This window comes from Manacus vitellinus, unplaced genomic scaffold (genome assembly GCF_001715985.3).
Source record: "Manacus vitellinus isolate BGI_N305 unplaced genomic scaffold, ASM171598v3 scaffold_3_pilon, whole genome shotgun sequence".
Classification (NCBI taxonomy): Eukaryota; Metazoa; Chordata; class Aves; order Passeriformes; family Pipridae; genus Manacus; species Manacus vitellinus.
In genome coordinates, this window is record NW_021940535.1 from 3,234,658 (window position 1) to 3,262,070 (window position 27,413).

Below are 27,413 nucleotides of genomic sequence, written 5' to 3' on the forward strand. Positions count from 1 at the left end.
GAAAACTCCTTTAGAGTTTAGAGAAAAATATTGGGCTGATTCCTGCCTGTGTGAAGGCTTTCAGCTAAGTGTGATCCTCCAAACTCCAGTCCCAGCTGACACCATCAGATGGCTTTCTCCATCTGGCTCTCTGCAGTACATGCCCAACCCTTACTAAAGTATTTGAATGTTTAACAGCACCCTGTACCATTGGCAAGTGGTGTTACTCTTACTGCACAGATGGGGAAGGGGATAACAAAGGATATGCCCAGGCCTAACCTTTTCTTGCTTCTTGCTGCTGAGGCTCGGGTTACACTGTGCAAAGTGCAGACATTACCTTTAGAACTGTACTCACCTTTTGGCTGTGATTTCACTAATTTCAGTAATGGACTTGTGGTTTTGGTGGAAGGAGAGAGTGTTCAAGAAATCCCAAAATGAACTTCTATATCCATTTTAAAGCATATTTTTTCTAGATACTGACTTGGAGCATTGATCAGAAAACTGTTGCCCAAAAGAACCAGCAGATACTCTAGTTTGTATTTTGCTATGCTCATCCATCTTCAGTCAGAGAGTTTTTCTATCTATAGCTTTTCTTATCCATCTTGCTGGGTCCCTTCCCATCTCTCTTCAGCCCCATCTCTTTTTTTTTTCCTATGTCTTGCATCATAATCTGAGCACAACTGAGTAGGGAAGAAGTACTTTGTTTTATTTTCCCCCATTCTTCTGTATGATCAGTTAAGGGCCGTAATAGTCTAGTGCCATACCCATAGCTTGTCTGAGGTCCCTGACACTTCTTATCCTAGTGAGACTTGGCACACAGGGCCCTTCTTGATGGAATAGGATGCATCAAATTCCTCAGCTGTTTTCATTGCTCCAGTGATTCAGAGCAATGCCTCAGTCTACCAGGCATGTCATTTACAGTACCAGCAAAAGCCATGGTCTCCCAACTGCTGTGGGCTGGATGGAGAGAGGGGCTCTGCTGCTCAGAGGAAACTGTCTTCAGATCCTGGGACAGGTTTCTGCACATCCTGTCTGCTGGAAGAAGGGATCCTGTGGTCTGTGCTTAGAAATTTACCCTGTATTGCAGTCAGTAGGAGTTTTAGCAGTGACTGAGGGACCCAAGTGTGTTAGAAAAAATAATTTTGCTGGGAGAAAAATCTCATTAGGGATCCTGCTGTGGATGTAGAGGCTCAAGTTTTTTGAAAAGATGATTGCCTTGAACCAAAGAGAGTTTTGCCATTGTAGTGACAGCATCACAAATTCACTTTGAGCTTAGGCTGTCCGCAGGGGAACAGAGGGAGCGAGGCTTTGTGTATTTGACACAAGCAAACCTTTTCGTTTGGCACAGCTTAGGAAAAAGATCCAGAGCAGGTGTCCTTTGAGAAGCAACATTTGGGGACAGATGCCCTTCTGGGGACAGTGTTTTTCACTGTTAGCACAAATTCATCTGCAGCTGATGCCAGAGCCACCCAAGTGGGTTCTGTGTGAGCCTCTGAGCGTGTGGCACCTCCTGCGGCAGGGACAGCAGCTGGCATGTGGGCGGCTTGGTGTGTGTCCTGTCCTGCCTGTCAACCAGACCTGAAAACGCTGAAAACCAGCAGTATCCTAACTCTGCAAATTAAAACCACCACAACAACAAAACACTCCATTGTCTGTCGGACTGCAGTTTGCTGCAATTGGAAAGGGAAAAGAAGCCTGAAGTAGTCATGCTGGGGGCTGTAAGCGGTTGCCATTCTTGTTCACGCGCTGCTGAGACCGTCTTTAACTGGCAGTTGAAAGGAATCCTGCTTCCAAAGGGGAAAAAAAAGTTACTGTGTTAGTTGGATGTCTTTGTATAGCACCAGTGGTGCTTTAGGCTGAGTAGCATGTAGCGTTTCTTGTCTTATGAATGTTCTGCTCCATTTGAGTTTATTTCCTTACGCTGTAACCCAGTTATTAGAGCTGCCTTGCCTACTGATTAGGATGCCCTGCAGTTCATTTGTTGGTGAAAAGTCCTGTCACATTTTATCGCCTGTGAATCATCAAGCTTGAATATCTGGGAACGAAGGGCTGTGCACTTTGGCCAATTCATACATGGCAGGAGTGTAAATGTGAATTTGGGGCAGCAGATAGGCCTGGGGGTAATGGCAGTAAAACAGAGCACCTGCAATTCTGGAGGGGAAAAACAATAAAAACAAACATCCTGGATGGCTTCCTTTTTTCTGGACTAGTAGAAAGCAGTGCTTGTGCGCAGGAGTTTATACTACTAAAGCATAAACATTACCATGGCATGGATGAACAAACAGTTTTCTGAGTAGAAAAGGACATTTTTACAACATCTGGAATGTTCCTCTATTTGTTACTCTTCATTTATTTATAATGTTGTCACCACTGATTCATCCCTACATCAGACATTGTTGTAGGAAAAAATACATGTTACAGCAATTAATTCTAGCAATACAAAAGTGTTATCCAGCTAATATGAAAATGATTTAACCTGAATGTGGTTTACGTGCAGTAAAAAAAAGCTGGCATGAGAACAGCATGCAGAGTGAAGAAGAACCTTTTCCCCTAAGAGTTTATAGCCTAAAAAGATAAATTGGATACATCACAATTAAAAGACAGTAAGTGGAGAATCAATGCTTTAGCCTCAGGACAAATGTCTTCACTAAATTGGGAGCATTCACGCACTGTGTATTTGATGCAAGGAACCTCAGCTGATTGAACCTCTGGAGCTTTCATGCTATAGTTCCTGTCTCATACATCATGGTGGCACTCATCAAATACACTTAGCATCATGGGGAAAGCTATGTAAATTGGAGCTAATTATTGAAAGAGACCTTCTCTGTGTTGTGTTTTTGTGGAAGTGCTGCCTCAGCTGGGTTTCCCATGTCAGGAATTAGTGCTTGATAAGCTGCTGCCATTTGGTGGTGACTGATCATTCCTGAGGACTTCCTGCTATAAATATTTGCATTATGTGCTGTCACGTCAGAGCGTGGGCTGCCAAGGAGTGAAGCATTGATAGTGAAGCATTCTGCCTCATTTCAATGTATGTGCTGCAAGATGGGATTTTTTGAGAGTATGCATCTCTAATTCTATCTTGAAGGCTGGATTTAAAAAATCTGATCTGTGTCTTCTTTTTTCACTTCATGACTGATTCTGTGATAGGTGAGTTTTAAAACTGTCCTTGTTTCTGGGACATTGCTACAGAATACATTGTAACAGTCTGATTTCGAGAGCATAGGAATAATTGTACTTCAAGGAATAGCGAATAAAGAGGGAGCAGAAGAGGGAGCAGGCTTCTGCACTGTTCAGCAACTGAGGTTAAAAAAAAGAGTTTATGGAAACACAACATCAGGCTGCTGCAATTAATCACAGCAAAGAATGCAAACCAGGTACATCTTTAACAAGTGTAAGTGGTGTTCCTTGGAAGGCTCAGCATTTCCAGGGAGGGAAGCAGCACTTCTCTGGAAGATATGGGTATGTTTAGGTGACTGAGTATTTGTCATGAGTGAGCTAGAGAATCCCCTTTCCTTATCTTGAGATGAGAGGTAGCCAGGGCTCCCTCAGCTGCAGCTCCCTTCAAATACAAGGCAAGGAACAGCATTGTTTAGTACCACCTATATTCTATCCATCCCTGTATATGTCTTCCCCTATTACCTGCAAAGGAGATTATGTAATTTAGGAATGAAAAAAATCAAGCCAAACTGAGCAGGGGAAATGACTGGAAAATACTCACTCACCTGGAAGGAAGCGTAGATTCCAGCAGTCAAATATGAAGTGCTCTCTGCCAGGATACAGAGTTAAAGGGCACCTCACAAAATATGTATCCTAAAAAACAATTGCTGAAAGAGAGTGGATTCCACTGATTACACATTTGAGATGAATGATGATAGTAGCTGATCCATAAACTGTGGATGGAAAGTGACCTGTGTAGGCTTCTCATCTTTTGGAAATATCTGCCCATTTTTTGTTTTCTCCTGCTGTGGGATTTCTTTCACAATAGCAGCAGTGCTGTCCACTACGTGCCTGCCTTATGTGCTCATGTTGCCACTGGTGTAGGCTAACATCATGAAGTGGTATAACATGAGCACATGAGCCTTTGAATTTAAAGAAACTTTTACACTGACTGAGGAGTTGCTTCACCATTTTAACAGAAAGTTATGTATGTCATTTGTTTTCCTTAAGCATTCAAGGAGCAATTTGGTCATTGTGTACAAAAGAAAATTATGGTATCCAGAGTTAAGAAGGTGTCATAGCTCACAGTAAGCTGATCAGAGTTAGAACAAAGAAGTTTAGTAGTACCTCTTAGTAGGGAATTGGTAAAGATTTTATGTGCATAGGAAACTTTAGCACTTTCATGTTTCAAAGTCCTGTCTGCATTCATTGTACATTTGTTTTGAAATGTTCTAGAGAATGGATCCACTAGCCACTACAGGAGCTACAGCTAACATGCACTAGGAGGGAAAGGCGAGTTTCCTGGCAGAATTTGATCCCCCAGTACAAAATACAAGGGAATTATTTTTGGTGTGCACAACAACCCTCAGCACATTTCTTACAGCTCAAAAATGTCCTTAATTAAGTTTTTCACTTCCACATTGCATCATTATAAAACCATGGTAGTGTTTTACAGCTTGATTTGGTGATCCTCAGTTTATGTTCAAGCATACTTACTCCCATGAGCAGCCTCTTAATACTCGTGCAGTTGAGCCCTTTGTTCAGTGTAATTACATTTTTGATTATGCTTTTCTATATCCTAATTATCACTGATTCAAAGAATTTGAAGGTTAATGACACGTCCAAATTAATTCTTATTGCCACCTCAGTAACACTGACACTTTTTCAGTATCCAGTTGTATAAAGACTATTGTATTTACACTGCAATTACCCTGTCATGTAGCAAGCACTCCATTTATATGAATTAGTGGAGTTGGAAAGCATAACCAGGGTGTAATTGGTCCTCTGACTGCAGCATAACTATAGTCACTGTGTTATAAATAATAAACTTTTCCTTCCTTTTATTTCCTCTACTCACATATTTAATTGGGATGGTTGAGATTTTCTTTAAATACAAAGAAAACTCGTTTGCAATGAAACACTGTTCTGAGTGCAGTCCAGTAATGTTTGCATTTACAGTCCTGATTCAGTAAAGGTGCAGAGCATGTGCTGAAACTCCGCTGACTTTACTGGAAATGTTTGATTATTTTCTTTCAAGTTGACAAAATCTTTCAAAACAGAATAGACTTGACAAGTAGGGTCACTTGCATTTTCATTATGACAGATTCCAGATATGTCAATAGCTAAAGTAAGAAATTATCCAGGTCCATGCTCCTGGTGGCTTTTTTCCCCTATCTTGATATTGACTTTTCAGCTTAGTGTGGTTGAAACTCCTATCGCCACCCATTCATAGATTTAGACTCTTTATGAGAGGTAGGTGCTCATAAGCACAAATTGAGCAGGGGAGGTACAATCAATTTTCTTTGTGAATACCAGCATTGATTTCCTGAGCAGCAGCCTACAACTCCCAACATATAGGTATGTGCATTTTTATTGTTCCAACCCGTGAGGAATGTCTCTGCTTTCCAGCACACAGCTGTTAACATTTTAAATGTTACTTAATTTTACAGTCTTCGTAATTTCCTGATCTGTCCGTACGAAAGACGGAGGTGTAGTGTATTTGATCATCATAATGGAATTTCAAGTGCAAGTACCTAAAATTAGGCTTGGCATCAAAAATCAGAGTGGATTGGAAAAGACTTGATGCAAGAAATGCACCCAAAATACTCTTCAATGTTTTTTCTGCATAAATCCTCTGGCATATTTCACACACATCTTCAAGGACTGCACATCTAGGGGAGAAGGGAAAAGAGCAGCTTTGTGTGGTGCAAATGCAGTGCAGGGCAAGGGGTCAGCGCAGACCAGCACAGCACCTCCCTGGAATGCAGTCCTTGTCACTGAGGAGGATGTTCAGCACACTGGCCCTGCCACTCTGAAACAATCAGCACTGAGTGCTGTGTCAGGCAACCACGCTGCACATATTGCTGAGGCATTGGCAGCCACTGCTTTTTTGCATCCTGTGACAAATCCAGGTAATATATGAGAGAATGCAAGAACCTATATATCAGATATATCCCTGGCAGAGTACCAGGCACTTGAAGCATGGAAAGGCTGTGTGCCTATACAGGCAGTGTGGCTGGGGCAGGTGTCCTTTTCAGTGCACTGAAAAGTGGAATGTGAGTGATCTGACCTGGAAGTTGTGGAGGTCCTGATACTGTCATCTTTAGTCCTCTTTTACCAGTGCAGACATGCTTAAATTTCTAGTAGCTTCACACATGATGCACTGCTGTAGGCATAGCTGCAATGGATTTAAACAGGAAAGAGGTAACATTTTTAAAAAGTTGGCATCTTTTAAATTATGAAGTAAAATAATTCTGTAAGTGCTCATCCATCAGGTTTTTTCCTATTCTGGTAGTCTAAATGTGCAGTTCTGCAGATTTAAAGCAGAGTGGAACAGAACAAAAGCCAGGGTTAATGCTACCATTTGCAGTTTCTATTAAAATGTTGTCAATGTCTTGCCCTCTCATGGACTCTAATTAAGCAGCACTAATTGTGGTGCTGCTGAGCCATCCCTAGGTATCACTGGCCACAGTCTAATCGCCACTTTACAGGTCAGTTGCATCAATTTTGGGCTTCTCCCTGTTGCCCTAGTTTCTTTGCACATACTGTTTCAAAGAAAACACTTGGGTCAAATTTAACCTTACTGGACATCTGATCCTGTATGAACTCTTAAATGTAGATTTGGAGTGGTTTAATTAGCAGACTTGCAGTGCAGCACAGAATTGAAGTGAAGAAATAAAAAGTATAACAGATGCGAACTGGAGTGATTTTTATCTCAGCAACATCAAGACAACCATTACACAAGCCATTTATTTGTTAATGGGTTCAATACGTGTCTGGTATTTCCTAGATACTTTTGCTTTCTGAATGTCTCTTTTTACAGTCATATAATAGCCACAGTAATATCTGCACATCATATTACTCCCTTCTGTGGTTTAGTAAATTATGGAGAGATCAGCAACTGTTCAACACATTGCACTAGTATAATCATTCTTGCTTTGGCCTTCTACATTCTTAGATACTCCCTCTTGCATCTGGTCAGGTGAATGAAAAACAGTGCAGTTCCTGACATTACACAGTGGGTCTGCAAGCAGATATTTAGTTTTGTTGAAGGGAGAAGGAAGGAAGGAATTAGACCTGTGGAGTACACTTCAGAGGTGAATGTGATAGACTGCTGAATGAAGCACCTCCTGCTTCCTTCCTTCTAGGACTTACCCACTGTGATAGGGTATGAATCTGATTGTGGGTGAACACCAGAGAAATTACTAGAGGTAGTTTAGGCTATATGACTCAGCCTTCCTGCGTGTATCAGTTCAGAAGTTGCAAAAAGATTTGCTTTGTTGTTGCTTCACAAAATAGATTATTTCTGTCCTCTCCCCCAGCATTTGTCAGTTTGATTTGTTATTGCCAATTTTTTACACATTGATTTAAGTCTCAGTGGGTGCACTAAAGGCCTGCTAATGGATTAAAAAAGAGAACGTTGTGTTCTACCCATTTTTGTGTGTGTGTTTGACTATTCTTTAGTGAAAGTACTGTTTATACTTGGCACAATCTTAATTTTAAAAAAGTACATTTCTTAATCAGGAAAAAAAGGAGCAGGAATGCTGCCAGGGTGAGTCCTCTCCAGTATGCAGCTAGTCCAATACCTAAGACCTTGGAAGTTATAAGAATCCTGCAGTGCATGGGCATGAAATCCTCCAGGTCAGATTTGGTATGTCTGCAGCACTGCCTGACGGGACATGAAGAGGAAAGGATTTGGTTTGGTTTTCTGTGCTCTGTTTTCTTTCCTTGACTGTTTATCCACACCATGACAGGCCCTAATGTTTTCACTAGCTGTCCTTTCTCACTGTGCACTGGATGTGTGTAAAGGGGCAGCTGCTGGAAAAACTTGTGTCTGTGTTTTAAGTGGGATGCTTGATGACTGCAAGTCGTTGCAGCAGGCAAATAATTTTGAGCTTGTCAAGTGTATGCTTTCTCTATCCCCACAGGGTCAAATTTCCCTCTTTAATTAGGCCTTGCAAGAAAAAAAATTTTTTGCTTTCCTCCATTTTGCATTTACCTTTATTCAATTTTGTTTTCTTCTCCCATGTTCCAGGATTAGCGAAGATGGAGATAAGAAGCTCTTGATCTCCCATCTGTGTATCAGTTAGCATTGCTTATAGCTTCACCATGTTTCTTTTTACTGAATTTCTTCTAAGGTGTTTTAAAAGCACGTGTATCAGGTGACACGTGATTCTGATCTGCATCTTTTCTTGCACAATTTTTAATATAAAATCAAATTCTTGTTGAATGCATAATCAAACATTTTTAGGATCTCTGATAACCTCTGGTACTTATGAGTTGAAGTTCTTTGGGCGTTTATATAACAATATAGGGAGAGGAAATTTCGAGTGTGAACAACAAACTTATGGGTTTGTGTAGAATTGCAACTGAGATATAGAATCACAGAACAGAATCATAGAATTGCTTAGGTTGGAAAAGACCTCCAAGATCATCGAGTCCAACCTTTGACCAATCACCAGCCTTCAACTAGACCGTGGCACTAAGTGCCAAGTCCAGTCATTTCTTGAACACCTTTGGGGGATGCCTGACTCCATCACCTCCCTGGGCAGCCATTCTAATAGCTTGACATCTCTTTCCTTGGAGAAGTTCTTTTTGATGTCCAACTTGAACCTTCCCTGCCACAGCTTGAGGCTATGCCGTACCTTGCTACACCCTCCTTTCAGGTAGTTGTAAAGAGCAATAAGGTCACCCCTGAGCTTCCCCCAGGCTAAACAACCCCAGCTCCCTCAGCTGCTCCTCACAGGACTTACTCTTTAGATCCTTCACCAGCTTCATTGCCCTTCTCTGGACATGCTTCAGCACCTCAGTGTCTTTCTCGAAGTGAGGGGCTCAGAGCTGCACACAGTACTCAGGGTGCAACCTCACCACTGCTGAGTACAGGGGGACAAATTCCTTCCCTAGTCCTACTGGCTACTCTATTTCTGATACAGACCAGGATGCTATTGGCCTTCTTGGGCCCCTGGGCACACTGCTGGCTCATGTTCAATCGGCTGTGGACCAGCACCCCCAGGTCCTTTTCCACCAGGCAGCCACTCTTCTCCCAGCCTGTAGCACTGCATGGGGGTGTTGTGGACAAAGTGTACGACCCAGATCTTGGCCGTGTTAAACCTCATACCACTGGCCTCAGACCATCAATCCAGCCTGTCCAGATCCCTGTGCAGAGCCTTCCTACCCTTCCTACCCTCCAGATCAATATTCTCACCCATCTGAAACCTGACTGAGGGTGCACTTGGTCCCCTTGTCCAAATAATCAGTAAAGATATTAAACAGGATGTGCCCCAATACTGAGCCTTGGGAAATCCCACCAGTGACCGGAAACCAACTGGATGTGGCACCATTCACCACCACTCTCTAGGCCCAGGCATCCAACCAGTCTTTAATCCAGCAACAAGTGTACTTGTCCAAGCCATGGGCTTCCAGCTTCTTGAGGATAATGCCGTGGGAGACAGTATCAAAGGCTTTACTTCTACCTTCTGAGGTAGAAGACTTTTGAAGTAGGAATTATGTTAATTAGGTAAGAAATCTAAATCACTTGGGATGAGATGTACCAATTGCTGTATGTATTGGCCCCCATGACCCAGGAAGTAATTTACAGTCATGTTTCTGGGATGACATTGTGCTTTCATCAAGAAAAGAAGCCTGTGTTCTGGTGGTCATTAAAATAATACCGAGACTTTTTCAAGACTAGTTAATGCGTGAATTCTTATTGTTCAGATTCTAATTTCTTAGTGATGATCCATCTTTAGTACCTGCAATGTCAAGATAGTTGAGCCTTTATTTTTATATCTTGTTCAGTTTTGTTATATAGCACTACTGTTGGTCATCTTTATGTGTCATCTCAAATGTGGGTGCAAATGTATGACCTCTCAGGTATGTGCTAAGAATTAATGTTTTCTGAAAGGGTTAGAAATTCTCAAATGAAAGTTGTTGTCATAGACCGTAATCTGCTATTAATTCCTATTAGCTGATGAGACAAAGCAGAGGACTAAATAGCAAGTATTAGCCATGCTGAAAAGTGCAGTGGCCAGGTTTCTGACTGACGTGTCCATTCAGGAAAATCGGCATACTAAGCCATGCTGATTAGTTTAGAACAAAGAAGAAATTACTCATGTTGAAGAAAGAATGCAAATATTAGCTGAGAGACAACTGTTAGTGTGGATAAGCCTTCTTAAGATGTTGAATAAATTTTAAAAGGTGTACAGGGAAAAACATGAACTCACTGCTTATTTGAAGCAATGAATAAAATCCCAAATGGCCCTTCAAGAGTTTACAAAGAACAAGGCAAAATAAGTAGGTGGAGCTGGGGCAGCAAAGGAACTTGTTTTGTAAAATTCTTGTGATACCTCTGTGATGACACAAAAATAGGACATCAGGGAAACGTGGTAAATGCAGCAGAATTAGTGGCTCATGGGTGTGTTTTTAAAATATCTGATGTTTTAAAACAATGCTAGGATGCCAGAGGCTCAAGTTGTTTCTTGAAGATGATCTTTTGTTTAACAGTGTCTGCTGCTGGGTCTCAGACTCACTACTGAGTGAAAAGGCAAGAGGAGAGTTACTCTGCGGGGAGAGATGTTAACAAAGGTGTGACTATGGGTTTTTAATCTATTGGTGTGGATTATGGTAATCTGAAAGCCAGATCCACTGAAGTAATAGAGATATCCCTGTCTAGTAGTCTCTCTCTCAAAGCCTGGGTGAACTACTGCACAAATATAGGCTAGATACAAGTTATTTGCATTGTGTTTCTTTTCTTGGCCATTTTAAATGGCTTAATTTGCTGTAAGGCATGTCATTTTGGACAGCTGCTTTGGAGTATAAAGCAAAGTTGAGTAAAATTGGATTTGGTGGTTGTTTTGGTTGTGTTTTTTTGTTGGATGGTTTGTTTGTTTTGTTTTCTTTCAGATAAGAGCATGGAGATTTATCTGGCATCTCTGTCTAGGAACTCCTGATGCACTGACCAAGCTGCCTATGTTCTGTGTTGCAGTGAGAGCTGTAGCCTGCAGGTTTTCAGATGTGAGGGAAATGTTTAGGACACACAGATGAGAAATAAGCTGAACATATAAGTGGTGTATTTGCTGTGCAAAAGCAAGGTATCATTTTACAAAGCTTTGATGCGTAGTTGAAAATACTGATAAATTCTTGGGTAGGTGCACAAATTATAAAGTCTCTGAACTACCCACAAATGAAAGAGATGTGGAATCACATATTCCTAAGCTAAAGGATGCTGTGTTTCCTGTGGCTGGCTGGAAAGTTGACACAGTGGGAGGAAAGCTGGGAGCTAGGTACCAGTCTTCTTCTTGTGTCCATGCACCTGTATCACTTATATGTGAATACAAGCTGAGGGAGGAACTTGAGATGAGCAATTGTGTGCCCAGTCTCTCATTCAGCAATTTTCAGCAAATTTCAGCAACTGCCATTCACGAGCATGCCTGGAGGATTTCTTTACCTCAGAACAGCAGCCAGACAAACAGTCAGACACGCATAGGGAAAGAAAGAGATCATAAAACTTGTTAAAGCTAGATCTGAAGCCTGCACTAAACCTGCCTATGTGTAGTCCTGCAGTGAAGTTTCATATCTACTGCAGCTGATAGATGCTATCAGCTTTATTCCTTATTGGATTTTCAGTAACCAAGGATTTTTCAGCAGGCCGAGTAATGGAGAAAAATAACTTACTTTTCTTGAAATATCTTTCTTTTGTTTTCTGCTCTGCTTTCCTTACTCCTGGGAAGAAGGGGGGTGGGATAAAGATCTGAAGAGAGAACATTATTGTAGTTTTACAATGCATGACCCTTTATAAAAGTAACCAGTACTTAAAATCTCTCCCTCTCTGAAATAACTCATACCCTCAGATAACCTGTATAAAATCAGCAGACTTGACTGAGGAAATCACTGGGAGGTGAACTTGCACACATTTACAACTGGGGGATTTGTAGGTCATTTTGAATGTTTGTGGTATAACTCGTGGGTTGTTTCAGTAGAAATACCATAAGTAGGTGATAGAGAAGAGCAGGTGGTGACTGAAAGCCAGAAGGTTTTTCAACATCCCAACACACATTGGTGCCTGCAGGAATCTGCCATTTGAGTGCAGTGTGCATGAATGTTCTTGTTGTGTGTATGTACATGTAATGCATGCAAACCCTATGATGATCATGTCATCCTTTGTTTTGTCTGTTTATTGAGTATATCTTGAATTGTCTGTACTTAACTTCACACAAAATCCAGGTGATCCACAAATACATTAATAATGTTATATTGGGAAAAGGTTATGATTGGAGACAGATAAAAAAGAAAGAAGCATTGCAATTTATATTTGTCAAGAAGCAGACTTTATGCTTCACAGTTATCTTTTAGGTTTGCATTTTCTGGTTTCTTGGAGCTTGACGGGATAATCATGTTCCCTTAACATAGTTTTGCTGATGGAATAAAGTTATATAATATTACACACTTTTCTAAATATTTTTTTCCTATAATTATTACTTGGACCTCTTTTGTTCTCAGGCTTTCATACAGGTGGCAAAATGGATGTAGGTCAGTATGTTAGATATCAACAGATGTGCATAAGAATATTTCTTTAATAGAATTGTGAACCTTTTGTTAATTTTTAATCCTTGAGTCTCCTGAGAAGTATTTTTCACTTCCATTAAATATCTGGGCTTTTTTCCCCCGGTTAACTAGCTGAGTTCTCAGACAAGCTTGTTTCCATCCATACTGAAAGCATGCTCAATATCCCGACTCAATATCTCCACTTTAAAATGAGGCTTAAATTCAAACATCTGTAAAATCTGATGGAAAGCAACTATATTGTTCTTACACACTTCCCTTTTTAACTCAACCAGTTTGATTTTTATTTACACCGAGGCAGCTTTCGCCCTTATGGCTATGTGGTAGGACTTTATGGTGAACATAGGTATAAACCCCATTAATTAGACCACATGTTGATACTCTTAGCAAAGGCACCAGCATTACTCATAATACCTAACTAACCCTGGATTATTGTTAAAATTCAGTTCACAAAATGTATAATGGACTATATTTCAGGTACCAACATGTTTATGACCTTTTGTCTGGCAGACTACAACTGTACTAGGACTTTGATTCCAGAGGTAAAGAGGGCAACCAATGTCTGTTACCATACAACTGATTCAGCTACATGGGAATAGTTAAACCTAATACTGGAAAAGTCTGGAGGTGCCACTAGTTGTCAGGAAATCCCGGGTTTTAAAGCAGCCTATTTATTTCTCTTGTTTTTCCCGAAAGGATCTCACTTACCTTTGTTAGCAGGCAAGTTTGAAAACTGCTGCCATTGGGTTTGAGTTCTAACAAAGCTGTACTGATCATAGTTGAGCTATTGTTTTTTTTCTGGTGTTTGGCTTGGGTGTTTTGAGATGTGTCTGAAAGGGAGAATGGGATTTTTTTAGGATGCAAAGATCTGGAATTTTATTAATTAATTGCTTGCTTTCCTTATAGAATCCTTGACTGCTTTTTCCTTTGTTTTCCACTAGTGTTCTATAGAGCTCTGCCTTTTTACCTTTTCTTTTTCCACTTTTTCCTTTTCTAGTAAATTTCTTTCATGTTGTATTTGACTGCTTCCTCTCAAGGTTTTGAACATCATCTTGATTAGGAGAGGTCCAGGCTGCCTGAAAAGCGTGCTGTGCTCTGGCCCCAAACAGCCTTTAGGACCACTTGGCTGCCTCTCAGACAGCAGGCTGGCAGTGGTCGCTGTGTGAACCTCAAAGTGCTCAGAGTTGCCAGACACACCCAGGCATGTGAGACATCTCCTTTGCTGTAGGGGTGAGCTGTGACAATGTCAGGCTTAGCTTGCAGGACTGCTGTTTTCGCAGCTACCTCTCTACACTGTGCAGTAGAATGCTCTGAGTCTTCATGCTTTTTGGAGCTGCCACCACTGAGAGGATGCTCAGAGTTTGCATGTTTATTTTTCAGTTGTGCTTTTGAGGGTGAGGAATGGAGGTGGAAATTGCCAAGTTTATTCTCATGACATCCTAACTTTTTGCTGTGAGTGATACATAGCACAGGCTACTTCAGTGTCCTGCAGCTCAGGGATATATAATGCTACTGTAGCAGAAGAATAAAGGATAAAATATTAATGCCATAAAGTCGGTGGCCAATCTCTTACCACTTTTAGAAGATTCAAAATTAACTTCCAAATTCAGCAGTTATCCATTGTGTCTCACCGTAGACTGGCATCACAGCCTGTGGAAAAGGCTGGAAAAATCGTGTCTCATGTTCTTCTCTTTCCAACCGTTTAAGGGGGCATGGGTCAAGGGGGTGCTTTGGATCAGACCTGCTTCCATGTAGCCCAAAGTTTTGCATGCTGACCAATATGTTCCTGCTACTGCAGGATCGGGAAGAGCAGAGTGAGAGCTGCTGCTGGAAGGGCAGCAGCGACAGCCCAGCTCTCCTCTCCTTTCCTTGCCCATCATTACTCACACAGTTGCAGACAAGCAAACGTGAGGGCTGCCTGTGCAGGGCGGGAAGGAAGGAAGGGATGACCTGTTTGCCTGGCAGAGGGCAGCAATGTTCCTGGTGGAGATGAGGGGTGATGTTTTCTGCAGAAGACATTTGCTTTCATGAAAGCGTGTTTGGCAAGGGGAGGGATCTAGAGAGCAGGGGATATGGAGTTTGTGTGGGAATGGGAGTCACTTCTCTTCCTTATGAGTACAGATGAGGACAGTCTGGGTGGTGTCTAGCGTGGGGTATGAACTTCTGCATTGCCTTGCTCAGTGCCACAGAACAGTTTCCCAGTGTTGGCTGAAGTGTTTGAGTTGAATTGTACACTGGTTTCCATCAAACCTGACACATGTGAAAATGCCTCTGATGCTGATAAGATGTGATTTATTTATTAAGAGCTACAAGTTCTTAATCATTATACACACTGAAGTTAATGATTTTCTGAAGTGACAGCACTTCTGCATTTAGTTGACATCCCTTTCCCCTCCTGTTGTATTTAATGACTTTATGTTCAGAAGTCTTGCAACCTATATGAACCAGGCTAAATCCTTCACAGTGATTTTGGTGATGACTAAATTGCTGTAATGAATTAATTTGTTAATCTTGGAGATCAGATTTTGTAAATATTGCTTCTCCCCAGAAGTCTTTGCCATACCTCAAGTTTGCTGTAACACACTACCACTGTCATTTTCAGGATGAGTCTGGCCTCTGCTTTCTTTATCCTTCAGATTGGACTTTGCATATGAGGATTGGCAGAGATGCAGCTGGATTTATTTATTCATCAGTCTTAAGGAAAGTAATATTTGGGATGTTACTGATGACTTTACCTAATGGGAAGTAGGAGGCACACTCTACTCACAGCACATGATGAAATGACAGCAGGACATAGATACAAGTTGCAACAAGAGACATTCTGATTAGACCTCAGGAATATTTTTTTCTCAAGACAGTAGACAAACCTTAGAACAGGTTGCCCAGAGAGCTCGTGGGATCTCCATCCTTTGAGATATTCAGAGCTGAACTGGACAGGGGCCTAAGTAGCCTGCTCTAAGTTGGTCCTGTTTTGACAGAAGGGTCAGATGACTTCAGGAAATCTCTTCCAACATTGATTATTCTGTGGCAGTTTGATTCCAGTCAGTGTTCCCACACGCCCACTTCACTGGAGAGAGGCTGTTGACTTTTTAAAGCCTACTGTTCTGAAAAACAGCAACCTAAGAAAAACAAAACATTGAATGCTGTAGGCAGCAAAAGCCAGTTGGGAATTTTTAAAAAAGAAAGATTTAAAATAAAGCAACCACAAAAAGAGACAACAAAAGCAAAAACAAACAAAAAAACCCCAAACCCATGGGTTTACTAAGGTGAGATAAGCAGTTTCTGCTGGGTCTCACAGATCTGCCAAAAGATACAGAGGAGAAACACTGAGTGCGAATGAGGCTGTATTAACTGAGTGACTGTAGATACTATAAAAGGAGAAGATTTTCTTTTCTTCCCAGCTTTAGCCTTTCTATGGCATCATAGCTACAAAAATCCTCTGTGTAGTGAAATGTTTTATTAGTGATTCAGCAAGATTGACGGACATTTGAAGCAGCAGAGGTATTTCTCTACTTTTAAAATCAGATTTTAAATCTCTGCAGTCGCCTCATTTCTGCTCAATGTAGGACCCAAGGCTGAAAGTAAAGTGTCTGTAGCTCACTTCTGGAAATAATGGTATTCATGGTTGAACTGTTATTTGAGGCATTCATTTAGAAGAATGGGCATTGTTCACTGCCTAGCTGCTTCTTTTATGGTGTGAAGGGTCATTGACTTGATTCCCTTGTCCTGACACTTGGGCAGCATGACTAATGCTTTGAGCTGTTCTTCAAATACAGCTTAGCTGAAAGATACAGTTGTCTCTCACACGTGTCAGCGTTACTCATCTATGCACTTGTCCCATCCAAACCGTGTTAGAGGAGTGAGGAGTTTCTGAAGCTGTAATGAAGACAGCCTGGAAGTATAAACTGCTGCCTAACACAAGTTTCCTGCCTTCCAAAGACATTGTGGATGTGTCAGAGTGTTTATTCTCTATATATCCTATGTGTTGGTGCCTCTCGTCATTTCGTAGGCAGAGAGAAAAGGTGTTAGCAGCAATTTTTTTTTAGTTCTCCATACAAAGAAAGGATTTTCATGAAAAGTTTGAATTTGGACTCTAAGGGGCAAATTTAATGCAGAATTACAGGATCCAGAGAGAGCCCAATGGGCCTTTTCATCTCTCCATGACAAACCTCCCAGTTATTTCAGTGGCTTGCAGGATATTGTTTAGCTGTTCCAGAGAGGATAATATTTACAAGCAGTTCTTGCTGTCAGAGTGGTTAAGCACATTAATACTCTGTGTATGGACCTGTCAGGTTTACAGGGTCAATCCTGTTCAGCATTAGGCAGCTGCCTGATGTAAATCTGATCATAAACCCAGATTTTCTTCGGGTTTTTTTTCTGGATGATGGTAACACTGGAAAGTACAAAGCTGTTTAGCAACTGCAAGGAGCCTTCTTCTCTGCTAACTCAACCAGAGTTTGTTTTGAATATTGGGGCTGTAAACTACTGTCATCCTTTGGTCCACTTTAACTTGTTAGGGCTCAAAGGGTCACTGGCATGAAATAGCATACAGCCTCAGAGCCAGCGTGTGAGCAGTTGGTGAGATATGCTGCAGAAAGCAATCCTCTCAGAAGTTGCTATGTATAAAGAAAATGTCTGCTGCTTAGATGTAGTTCAGCCATCAACCCAGAAACCACAACCCAAAGCACAAGCATGTGCTATTGTGTTAAAGTATCTGAAAATCTAAGACTTTATTTAAATGAAGTTGCAAAGAGTGAAGGAAGATTAGAATCTCTAATCAAGCTTTTCTTCTGCTGTCAAAGGGTAACTGAAGTTTATTAGGCAGAGCTGTTAAAACCATTAAAAAGCTGAATCTAATAAAATTTTGGAAGAAAAAGATATTGAACTCTGCCAGAGATACTGATTTGTTGCCTCAGTCCTTGATTTTGTTTTAATTGGAAGTGTTAGCTCTTAACATTCTGATTCTAGATTCTGGTTATGCTGAAATAGCATTCTACAGTCATAGGGTCGGCTGGGGAATATGAAATAGCTTCATGCCAACATGGAGACATACACTGGGTATGAACTGTCATTGGATGTCCTCTTGTCATAAGCCTGTTGATAGTTGCCTTCTAGAGGACTTTACTGATGATACTAAGCAGCAGGTTTTTTTTCCAGTAATGTAGTTTGTCTGCCACGGTTTGTTATCTAGACTCTGCTGAAAGAATTCATAACTTTTTCAATGGGGAAAAAACAGTTGTTTACTCACTTCCTTGCTACCTTTTTTAAGGGTTTCTAGGACAGGACTTTTTGGAATGAAAAACTTCTGCCTCCTGTGAATAAATGAAGTAATCAATAAACACTGCTGCAAGATGAAGCAAAAGGTTCTTTCTGTAGACAGAGGGCAATTACTATATGCCCACAAAAGGCAAATTCTCCACTTAATTAGGGAATGGCATTGAGAAGGTGGTGTATTACAAGGCTAGAATGCCGCTGACTGTGGCACATGGGGAAGCCTCTGTGTGTGTGTGGTCACAGTCCTTCAGGGATGTGAGCTGGCTGCAGAGAGCCCAACAGGAGCTAGGCTGCTGCTGGAGAAGCTGCCTGCTGTTTGGAGGCACCTGATAAAAAAATACTATGGTGCCAGCACAAAGGCTTAACAAGCTAACAGGATAAGTGGAATATGTTGCATTCAAGAGCTGGATAATTCTATTAACAGAGTGGGGGTTGCAGCTGAAGCACTGCCACTAATTAGGGGTAGATTTTCAAAGTGGTGCCTGGGATTATAGCCATAATTCTGTCAGTGGTAGTCATGGAGCTCAGATCTGCATTTGCTCCTTTCAGAATTCGCCCCTTACATCCCAAAGCCCTTTCTTCACTGAAGAAGTCAAGTAATGGAGTGAAACGAAGCACTCAGTCTGTGTTTGCTTAGTCAATTTTTTTTTACAAAACTATTTCTTTTTAAATTCAGCACTTGGGATGAAATGGGAATACTCACCCATTTGCAGATCTACTGAGGAATTCCCTCTCTAAAGAAGATGGTAGAATATGAAGTGTGAACTCGTGATGATGTCCGATACTCTCTTCCTGTAATAAGAAACTTCACTGCTGAGCTGTGGAAAGTGTAAGCCTTTTTCCACATGTTTTAGAGAGTTGTCCAAATGTTAAGCATTCAGAGAATCAAGAGGGCAACAGCAAAAGCCAATAGAAATAGATTAGGGGAGAATAATTTTTTGACTACTTGTTCTGGACTCCTGTCCCACGTATGCACAGGTCTGTTAAAACAGTAGCTCCAAGCTGGTTTAAACTAACATCAGCAAAGCTGTGCAGAGTGGAAGCTGGTACTCTGCCCCTGCATTGTGCTGGGCAGTTTTGGACCCATCTTACATGTCAGATGAATTAGGGGATAAAAGCAGATGGAAGGACGTAGGAGACAGGGCATCAGCTTCTTCTTTTGCTGCTGACCATTGAATTCTGGCTATTAAACCTATTTATTTTGTATTAAATCTGCTGGCAAGTTTGGTGGCCTTGAAAAGCAGAAAACAGAGAACTGGAGCTTGAAGCACACGTAGTGCAGGCAGTGATGGACAGCCTTTTCCCCCAGCGCTGCAACACCCCATCTTTAGCTCTGACACATCTAGCAACACTTTTTCTGATTGCTGATGCACAATTTGGGGCTGAGCTGAGGCTATTTTTCACTTGTTATTTGAATTAAGCACAGGTTTCAGCATTCTCTTTTTGCAGTGCTCTAGTCTACCACTTTTCATCCTCAGAGCCGGTGTGTACAAACAGAAAATATTTTGCTGCTTTACGTTTGTGGTTCCTAGTTTTCTTTCATTGTAGACTTCCATCTTCAATACAGATGTGGATAGTACTGCTGGGAAGTGTGAGCCCTTCTGAATACTTTGTTATGTTTTTAGATCTGCTTTTTTAAAGAAAAACTCTTGTGAATAGATAGTGTTGTCCAGGCTAGAGCTTTGTCAGTTTACAGTATCTGATTATTTAATCTGCAATAGATATTACTGTATTGCAATCTGTGCTCTCAGTGGAAAATATTCTAGGTTTTAATTAGCACCTTGTAAAATCAAAACGTGATTGGATTGAACATTAGGTCATGTCCATGATGTTCACCAGGTAAGTCAACAAAAGCAAACAGGTAGTGCAGCACTGTTTTTCGTGTCACTGCAATTTCCTGTTTAAATGTAAGAAATACTGGCTCATGGGAGATAACTGATATAAATTATGGTCATTAAATATTGCCATTCTTTCGCAACAGAAGCTACTGATACAGAAGTACTTTGGCCGTCAGGGAAAGGGAAGATAACTTACTCTAGATGTTTCTTTTGCTTATGGGAAAATTTGCTTAGCTTTGTTGAATCTCTTTGTGTGGGCACAGGGGACAAAAATGTCCTTCTGGAGAGGAAAAAGCATTACAGAACACTTAAAACTAAGACATAACAGTGTTTTCCTGTGCTGTGTGTGGGAAAAGGAGTAAGTGCTTGTATTTGCCAGCTATGCATGTCCAGTTGTGGTAGATGTATGCAATAAAATCATATTTATCCTGTTTCGTATCAGCAGGACTTTAAAAATATTGAAGTTGGGCTGCACAGCTGACAAACATGCTAAAGGAAACTCGGTGCTGCAAAGCATGTTTTGCCAACATGCTACACTATTACTGCTCACTGTGGTGTCCAAAAGCAGATCTTCTAGTGCAGCACCAGGTAAACACAATTTCTTCCAGACCTGATTCACACTATACCTGTATTTGCCTCATCCTAACCTAGAGCAACAGGGAGGCTGAATAGGGGCATCCTAAGTGTGCCCTGTAAGCCACTTTATTTTCATGACCAAGAGAGTTATCTTTGTTACTCTTCCATATATTTAGGTAGACTAGTGAAGAGAAAGGTATTTTAGGAGATACTTTTAATTAGTTGTGAGAGTCTCTGTTTCTGGGCCTCTGCTCAGAGGCCTCACAAATTTTTAGTGATGCGCTTGGAATTTTGTCACAGCAAGAGCTGATGGATTATAATGCTCTGGGATTTCTCAAGATTTTTTAAATTCTTTTTCCATAACACATACCATGGCTAAAGAGGGAGTGAGTCTCAAGGGCTCCATTTGCTAATGTGAAGTCTGCCTCCTTTCTCATTCAGGGTCACGTAACTTCCTTCTAGCATTTGCAGGAACTACTCACAAGGAAAAGTAATACTAGGACAATACTATTATTTTAGGTTTTAATTCATCTCCTTCTATCTTCTTTCTTTTCTGTGCTGTAAAAATGAAAAGCACTACCAAACCTGGACCTTTTCCTGAGCTTAGCAAGTCCCAGGAGGCTTGGATCTGGCCTCAAATACCTTCCCATGTTTCACAGATAGCCATCACAGGCCGTGGCAGTCATCTTTTGCAATTCTTCAGAGGCTAGGAAACTCTGTAGCAGAAAAGATGATGATTTTACAGTATATGTTTATTGCAGGATATTTTGAAGAAGTACTGATAGCCCTCTAACTGTCTGAATATATACGCTCCCATCAGTGACAATGATGCTGGCTCCAGTTATATTCAAGGAAAGCAAAAGGAGGTTTGAATCCAGTTCGGGAAGCCTTTGGTTTTCTGAGAGAGATTCAGCTAGGCTTGAAGTTGCAGCTCATGTCCCATCCCTTCATGTCTAGATATAAAAGAGCATGTAGTAAAATCATATTCATTCTGTTTTGTATTAGCGGGACTTGTAAAATAATTAGTCTGGGCTGCACAACTAAAAATATTAAACTAATTCAGACTGAGCTCTCACTTCAAGGGCATAAAAGAGCAGAAAAGTTATTGAGGGAAAATCACATTTGTTCCTTTTCATGTGAAGGACTTCAAGTCCATAGAATGTCAAGTGACAAGATGAATGTTGTCCTTCTGTCAACTAACTATATTTTAAGTGGCAGTTGAGAAGATAGAGGGGTTTTTACCTCCTGATGACTAAATTCAAGGTTTACTTATACTGACAAAACTCCCAATGTAATTATATTGTAGCCACTAAAATCAGTCTGGATTTCTTTCATGGTAAATGGCAAGCAGGAACAGTATGACCTGTGCATGTTCCCATCTCAGGCCTCAAGATACTATGAAACTCAGTTGGTGTTGTGGCTGGTGAACATTGCTGACTACTCACCCTCTTTTGCCCTGCCCTGCATCAGGTGCAGCCTTGTCCTCGCTACTGGGGACAATCTGGTATTGCATTAGAAAACAGTGAATCTGAACTGCAGCAATTAGGTCTTTTTATTTTCAGAAAAGCAGATTTAATGTTGGGAGATTTTTCTCCCTTCCTCCACTGGTGTTCCTTCTGACTTCTTGAAATGCCAATAATTAAAGTATAATCAGTTTCATGGCCTTCCTATTGTCCTTCCCTGAGTACATCTGTGTTTAATTCCTCCATTCTTCGAGAGAGGATGTCTACCTGCTCTTGAGCGTTCTCTGGCATTTTCCCTGCCGTGCCTGAGGACCTGTATTGTGGGTGAGAAGTTGCAGTGCATGTGTGAGAAGAGTGGCAGACCAGTGCCTTCAGACTGCTGCAGGGTGAGGAACACAGATTGTCATGGTAGAGCTACACACGAGGCATTTGGCTCAGCTGTTTTTAATGGTGCACCCCAGGTCTCAACCCAAAGATAAGTGTATCTCTCCTTCAGCCTTTCTGCCATGCTTTCTCTTTCTCATCTGCTGGACAGGAAGAAAAGTGGAAAAGCTTCAAAAAAGTGTGGGTGTTTCCTATTGCTAAGGTTAAGTGCTAGACATTATCAAAACGACTGGCTTTTGGATGTAGTGTTGCATCTCAGACAACTACACTGGGGTCAGCTACTGAGTATATAACTAATTTATGCAGCAGGGCTGGCTTTTTGCCCCCATGATTGCACGGTGAGCACTTGACAGGATGCTGTGGGGTACACCTGTTTCACAGAAGGGATGGATCATCCAGAAGCAAATAAATTTATGTTGGTTTTCTTTTACTTATGAGACTGGATGTCTTATTATTTCCCTTGTATAATGCCAAGCTTCACCAGTGCAGGTTTGGCCATGCTAGGGATGCTTTGCCCATATCAGAATTCGCAACAATATTATGACTGCCTTGATATAATTTCATTAATGCAGGTATGGCCCCCAAAGGGTCATTTAATAGCAACATATTTTTAAGTTTTGAACAGACTAGTGCTTGCAGGACCCCATCAGATCCACCCCAATTTGTTCGAAGTGTAGACTGCTAAACTATTCATACTGCCATGATGTATGACATACATGGCAGATCTAAAAAGAAACCCAGAGTAATACTGAAGAACTGAAAAAAAACCACATGTTTTGCAAATGTGCACATGTCTAGGTTGGTTGGCCCAGTTACTGTCCTGGACAAAATCATGGAAGGACCATAATAGTAAGCATTAAAAGAGAGTGTGTAATAAATGTCAACTAGTGACATAGCATGAAAAATACACAGTGATAAGGAAATGTCTGTTTCTTGGTGGGATCACAATTTTGGCTGCTAAAGGTTACCGAGTTCTTGTCATAAATTCTAGCAATCACATTCTGATTTAAATGTGTCTCTATCCAGAAATCAGTAGTGGCTTCAAAGTGTATATTGAAACCTACTTAGCTGAGAAGACAGAAAGAACAATTGCAACTAATTAGCTGTGGTCCAATAGGGATGTTCATACTGGAATTTAGTCATAGTCTCACTCTACTCAGTACCTTTTATCTCATTTAGATAGTCTGGAAGAAACAAAATGATTATGACAAAAAGTCAAGTCCAACAGAGCCCATTATTTTATAATTATGTCTAAATTCAACCTGTATATTTTTGATCTAGGCCTCATTTGTGTCTTAACCTGACAGTTGTGTTGTTTAATCCCTGCTAGCTGGGCTGTAGTGCCCCCTTGCATTGCACTCTCTGGAGGCAGAGACCAGCTTGCTTTCTAAGTTAAGCTTGACTACACAATATTTAATATACTGAGCAATGAGTCACAGCTGAGTGGGACTTCAGTTACTGTTTCCTGGCAGAAATTGGAACTTCACTGCATAAATGCTGTTTTTCTTTTTGGCTGACAGCTGAATGGCAAGAGTGGCGAGGAGCTGCTGCTTCCTGGGGGCAGAGCAGCATTTGGTTTGACTCCAGAGTCAGTGGGAGGCAGTACTAGTAGCACCACCTCCCTGCTGAACTTGGAGCCTGACACCCGATGGCATCTCCTCTGCCCTGTTCAGGGGCTCAGCAGTGAAAACTGCTGATGGTGTGTTTCTGCTGATGCCCCAGACACTGGCTCAAAGGCATTCTTGCTTCCCAGTTCTGATCACAGCCAGAAGGCAGCTTGGGTCCTAATTTGCACAACAGCAGCTTACCAATAAACTTGCTGAACCAAAGACTGACATTAAAACCTAAACTGTGGAGTACAAATGGTCATCTATGGATTTTTAATTTCTTTTCTTTTGCCAGATCACCCTCAGTGCTCATTGTTATCATAATTCACAGCTGGTTGTTGTGCAGGGTATTAGTAATCTCTCAGAAGTCTTTCTCACATGTATGCAATTAGCTTTCTGGAACAAGATTTTCTACACAAGTAATAAGATGTTATAAAGATGGAAGTTGTTTTAAGAGATGATAGCTACATCCCCATCCTTATGTCCTGATTAATAAGTAGTTCCTTTTTGGGTGATGAACTGGTATGTTCAAATTACAGTAGTAATTTTTCATCATAAACATAAACATTGTTTTGATCCCTGGTCCTTAATTGATTCTTAGTTGTAAAACTAAGGTTCTGCAAAAAGACAGTAGGCAATTTCTATGTTCGAGAGTTGTTGGAGACTACTCTTTCTCACCATTATTTGTCTTCCAGCAGATTTTTAAAAGCATCACCAATGAAGACTCAATCCAGGGACAAGGAAATCGGAGACTGATAAGTTTTTCATTGTCAGGTAAGTCACTGCTGATGAGAAAGTTTTAAGCCCAAAGAGTTGGGGACTGGAGTTTCTAGAACCTTTCATGAGCATGTTTCTAAAACCTTTCATTTGTGGTAGTTATATATATGTATATATTTATGTATGGTTTTTTGCCTGTTGCTCTAGAAGTGATGCTGAGGCAGAGAATTAATATCTGTGATTACTGCCACACTCTCTTCCTTCAATGAGAGTTATGTGCTGAAGTGTCTTGTTCAAGTAGAGTTTTGGGGCCAGATTAGGTTTTCTGTTCACAATTAAATATGTAGGTCAGGGAAAGCAAGATCAAAGGCATGTGCTTAACTTAGAGAGCACAATGTGATTTGTGGTAGTATTTTGTTTCTTGGAGAGCACGTTCCACAGTCATGGTCTGGACCTGAGGCAGATCTATGTGCACAAGCTTGTCTGTGTTGCTCAACAGTGACTCTCTGACTTCTTGAGCCAGAACACTTCTCACACTCCTCTGCACTTCTTGAAGAATGCTCAGCCTCATTACTTGGCATGTCACTGCAGGTTTTAAAGGCTTAATATGGTTCCATGAAACAGCTATGAACCATTTGATCTGGCTTTGGTAAAAACAGTCTGCAAATCACATCTGTAGACAAAAATCAGTTTGTCAAAAGAGAGTAGTTGTGAGCAAGGTTCTCGTTTTGGAGTTTTATGCTTGCTACTTGGTTTCTCTATTTTTTTAGCTCCTGGAAGACAAAGATGCTTACCTTGACTTGAAAGTTCTTTGAGGAAGTAGTACAGAGTAAAAAGAGTTACCCTAGATCTAGTTACCCTAGAAAGGCATAGGCCTTTCTGTATAAAGTCCTACACTTAGACAAGTATTTCATTATGTGATTAGTTTTGGCCATATGATTTGTTTCAAGCTTCCCTCTACTAAGCACACAAGTCAGTGTTCTCCCAAATTAGATGTCCAGTGTGGTTCTTGAGAGGCTGTATATAATACATGGCAAGTTAGACTGGTATTAGGTGGGGCTGTTTTAACACATCACTTATTTTTGTGAGTTGGACACTAGGCATCCACCCATCAGTTGATAAAACCATGGGCTTAGCTCAAGAGAAATAAAGAAGTAGAGTTAATATTTTTTAATGTTCTTTAATAATCTTTTACAGAAAATGTGGCCCAGAAATAGTTACAGTTTTTCATTCTCTCAGATTCTTTGGCCTAGTAGACCAAGAGGTGTCAAGAGTAGTAATTTGTGAGACTGATAAATAATGTGGTCTCAGTTGGCCCCATTATAAACTAGAGTATCTAATTTACAGCTTGATTCAAAGTATATAAAGACCATACCTTGTAATATATTTGGGATATCTTATTCTCATGGTTTACAAGCAATTAATCTACATTTGTATCACATCTGTATTAACAGCATCCTCACAGCCAGGTATTTGAAAGGCTTTGATAAAGTAATTGGACAATTATTTTATCAAAAATCTGTGGTATCAAAATAGTTCTATTTCAGTCTTTCTGAAATTAACAGATTAACATATCACAAGGATTTATTTGTTACCTTCTCACTTAGTCAATACCACAACAACAAAATGTTGTCTCTCTCAAAGCAAAATTGTTGCTATTCCTGTATCTAATATATCTAATAGAATACAAATCAATCCAGACCTTCCAGAGGCATCAGCAGGAACTAGGATTCCTTTCCATTTGCATTACTATCTCAGCAATAACTTCTCTATTGTCATGAGTCCTTTTGGCTTACATAGACTTTTCCTTTTCAATATCTATATTTTGGTATATTGTCATCTTCAGTATCATTACTTAAAAGCTATGTTTCCAAATTATGGTTGATTTAGTGGCAATTAAAAAGAAAAAAGTGTCAAACCATTAGAGTGATTGGGAACCATTGCATTAAGCACTGCACCAGCACAGAGCCGCCATGCCCTAAGCAGTCTGTCATCTAAAGAATGCAAGAAGAGCTATGTCTTCTACCATATCACTTTTTAAAGAAAAAATTATTAGAATGAGAGAGAAAAATGTCGAAGTAGGCCAAATTCCATGAAATGCTGAACAACATCAGTGCATTTCAGCTGACTTGTATTGCTTGTACTGCTGAGGCTCCAGTCAGACCCTATGTGGAAATGAACTGTGCAGAAACAGGTTATTTTCTATAAACCTGGTGACAAACTGCTTTCTTCTTTCTGAAAGTGCTTCTTTATAGAGTATTTGGTTGGACAAAATCCAACTGGTTTCATGGGAGATTTTGCTTGAGAAAAGATTTCTGGATTGAATAAAAATGTTAAACAATGAAACAGGGGTAAAACAATCCTTTAAGGCACAAGAAGATGGCTGGCTTCTTGAGAATGGAAATAGCAGAGAGTTCACATTATGTCACTAGGAGGGATTTTTCCTTCATGTTTTCTGTGTTGGAGACTGGAAGTTGGTCCTGTGAAGGGTTAGTTCAGATCAATATGTTCACTAGCAAGACTGATCTCAAAGAAGGTAGTTTCCTGTAATTAAGCCTCTTAATAGTTTTTATGATGACAGTATTATTATAACTTTCATTATTTAAAATACCAAGAGAAATATTTTAAGCCTAATTTAACTAGATTGAAAAAAGTCTTTAAGGAAAGCTATGCAGTCCATTTTGCATTTATTTTCTGAAATGCCTTTTCTGCTGTTACCAGTGAATATCACACTTCTGATAAGGTGCCTGAAAGTGTCAGAGCTCTCTTGTATGAACTGTGGAAAGAAGATATGTGCTAAGCTTCCTGAGATGTACCAGCTACTTCACTGAAGGTTCATGGTTCAGCAGTATAACAAA

General features: G+C 40.6%; 1 protein-coding gene across 9 annotated transcripts in view; it reads left to right on the forward strand.

The window, feature by feature from the left end:
• The window catches only part of HECW1 (HECT, C2 and WW domain containing E3 ubiquitin protein ligase 1), a 249,104-nt gene that overhangs the window by 120,072 nt on the left and 101,619 nt on the right, over nt 1–27,413 (forward strand). For 6 of the 9 annotated variants that reach the window (XM_029961855.1, XM_029961850.1, XM_029961853.1 and 3 more), the window contains exon 5: nt 24,534–24,612. In XM_029961855.1, the coding sequence (XP_029817715.1) occupies nt 24,534–24,612 (79 nt within the window). The remainder of the gene's footprint in view (nt 1–24,533; nt 24,613–27,413) is intronic. The other 3 variants (XM_029961851.1, XM_029961854.1, XM_029961857.1) reach the window with 1 other exon arrangement.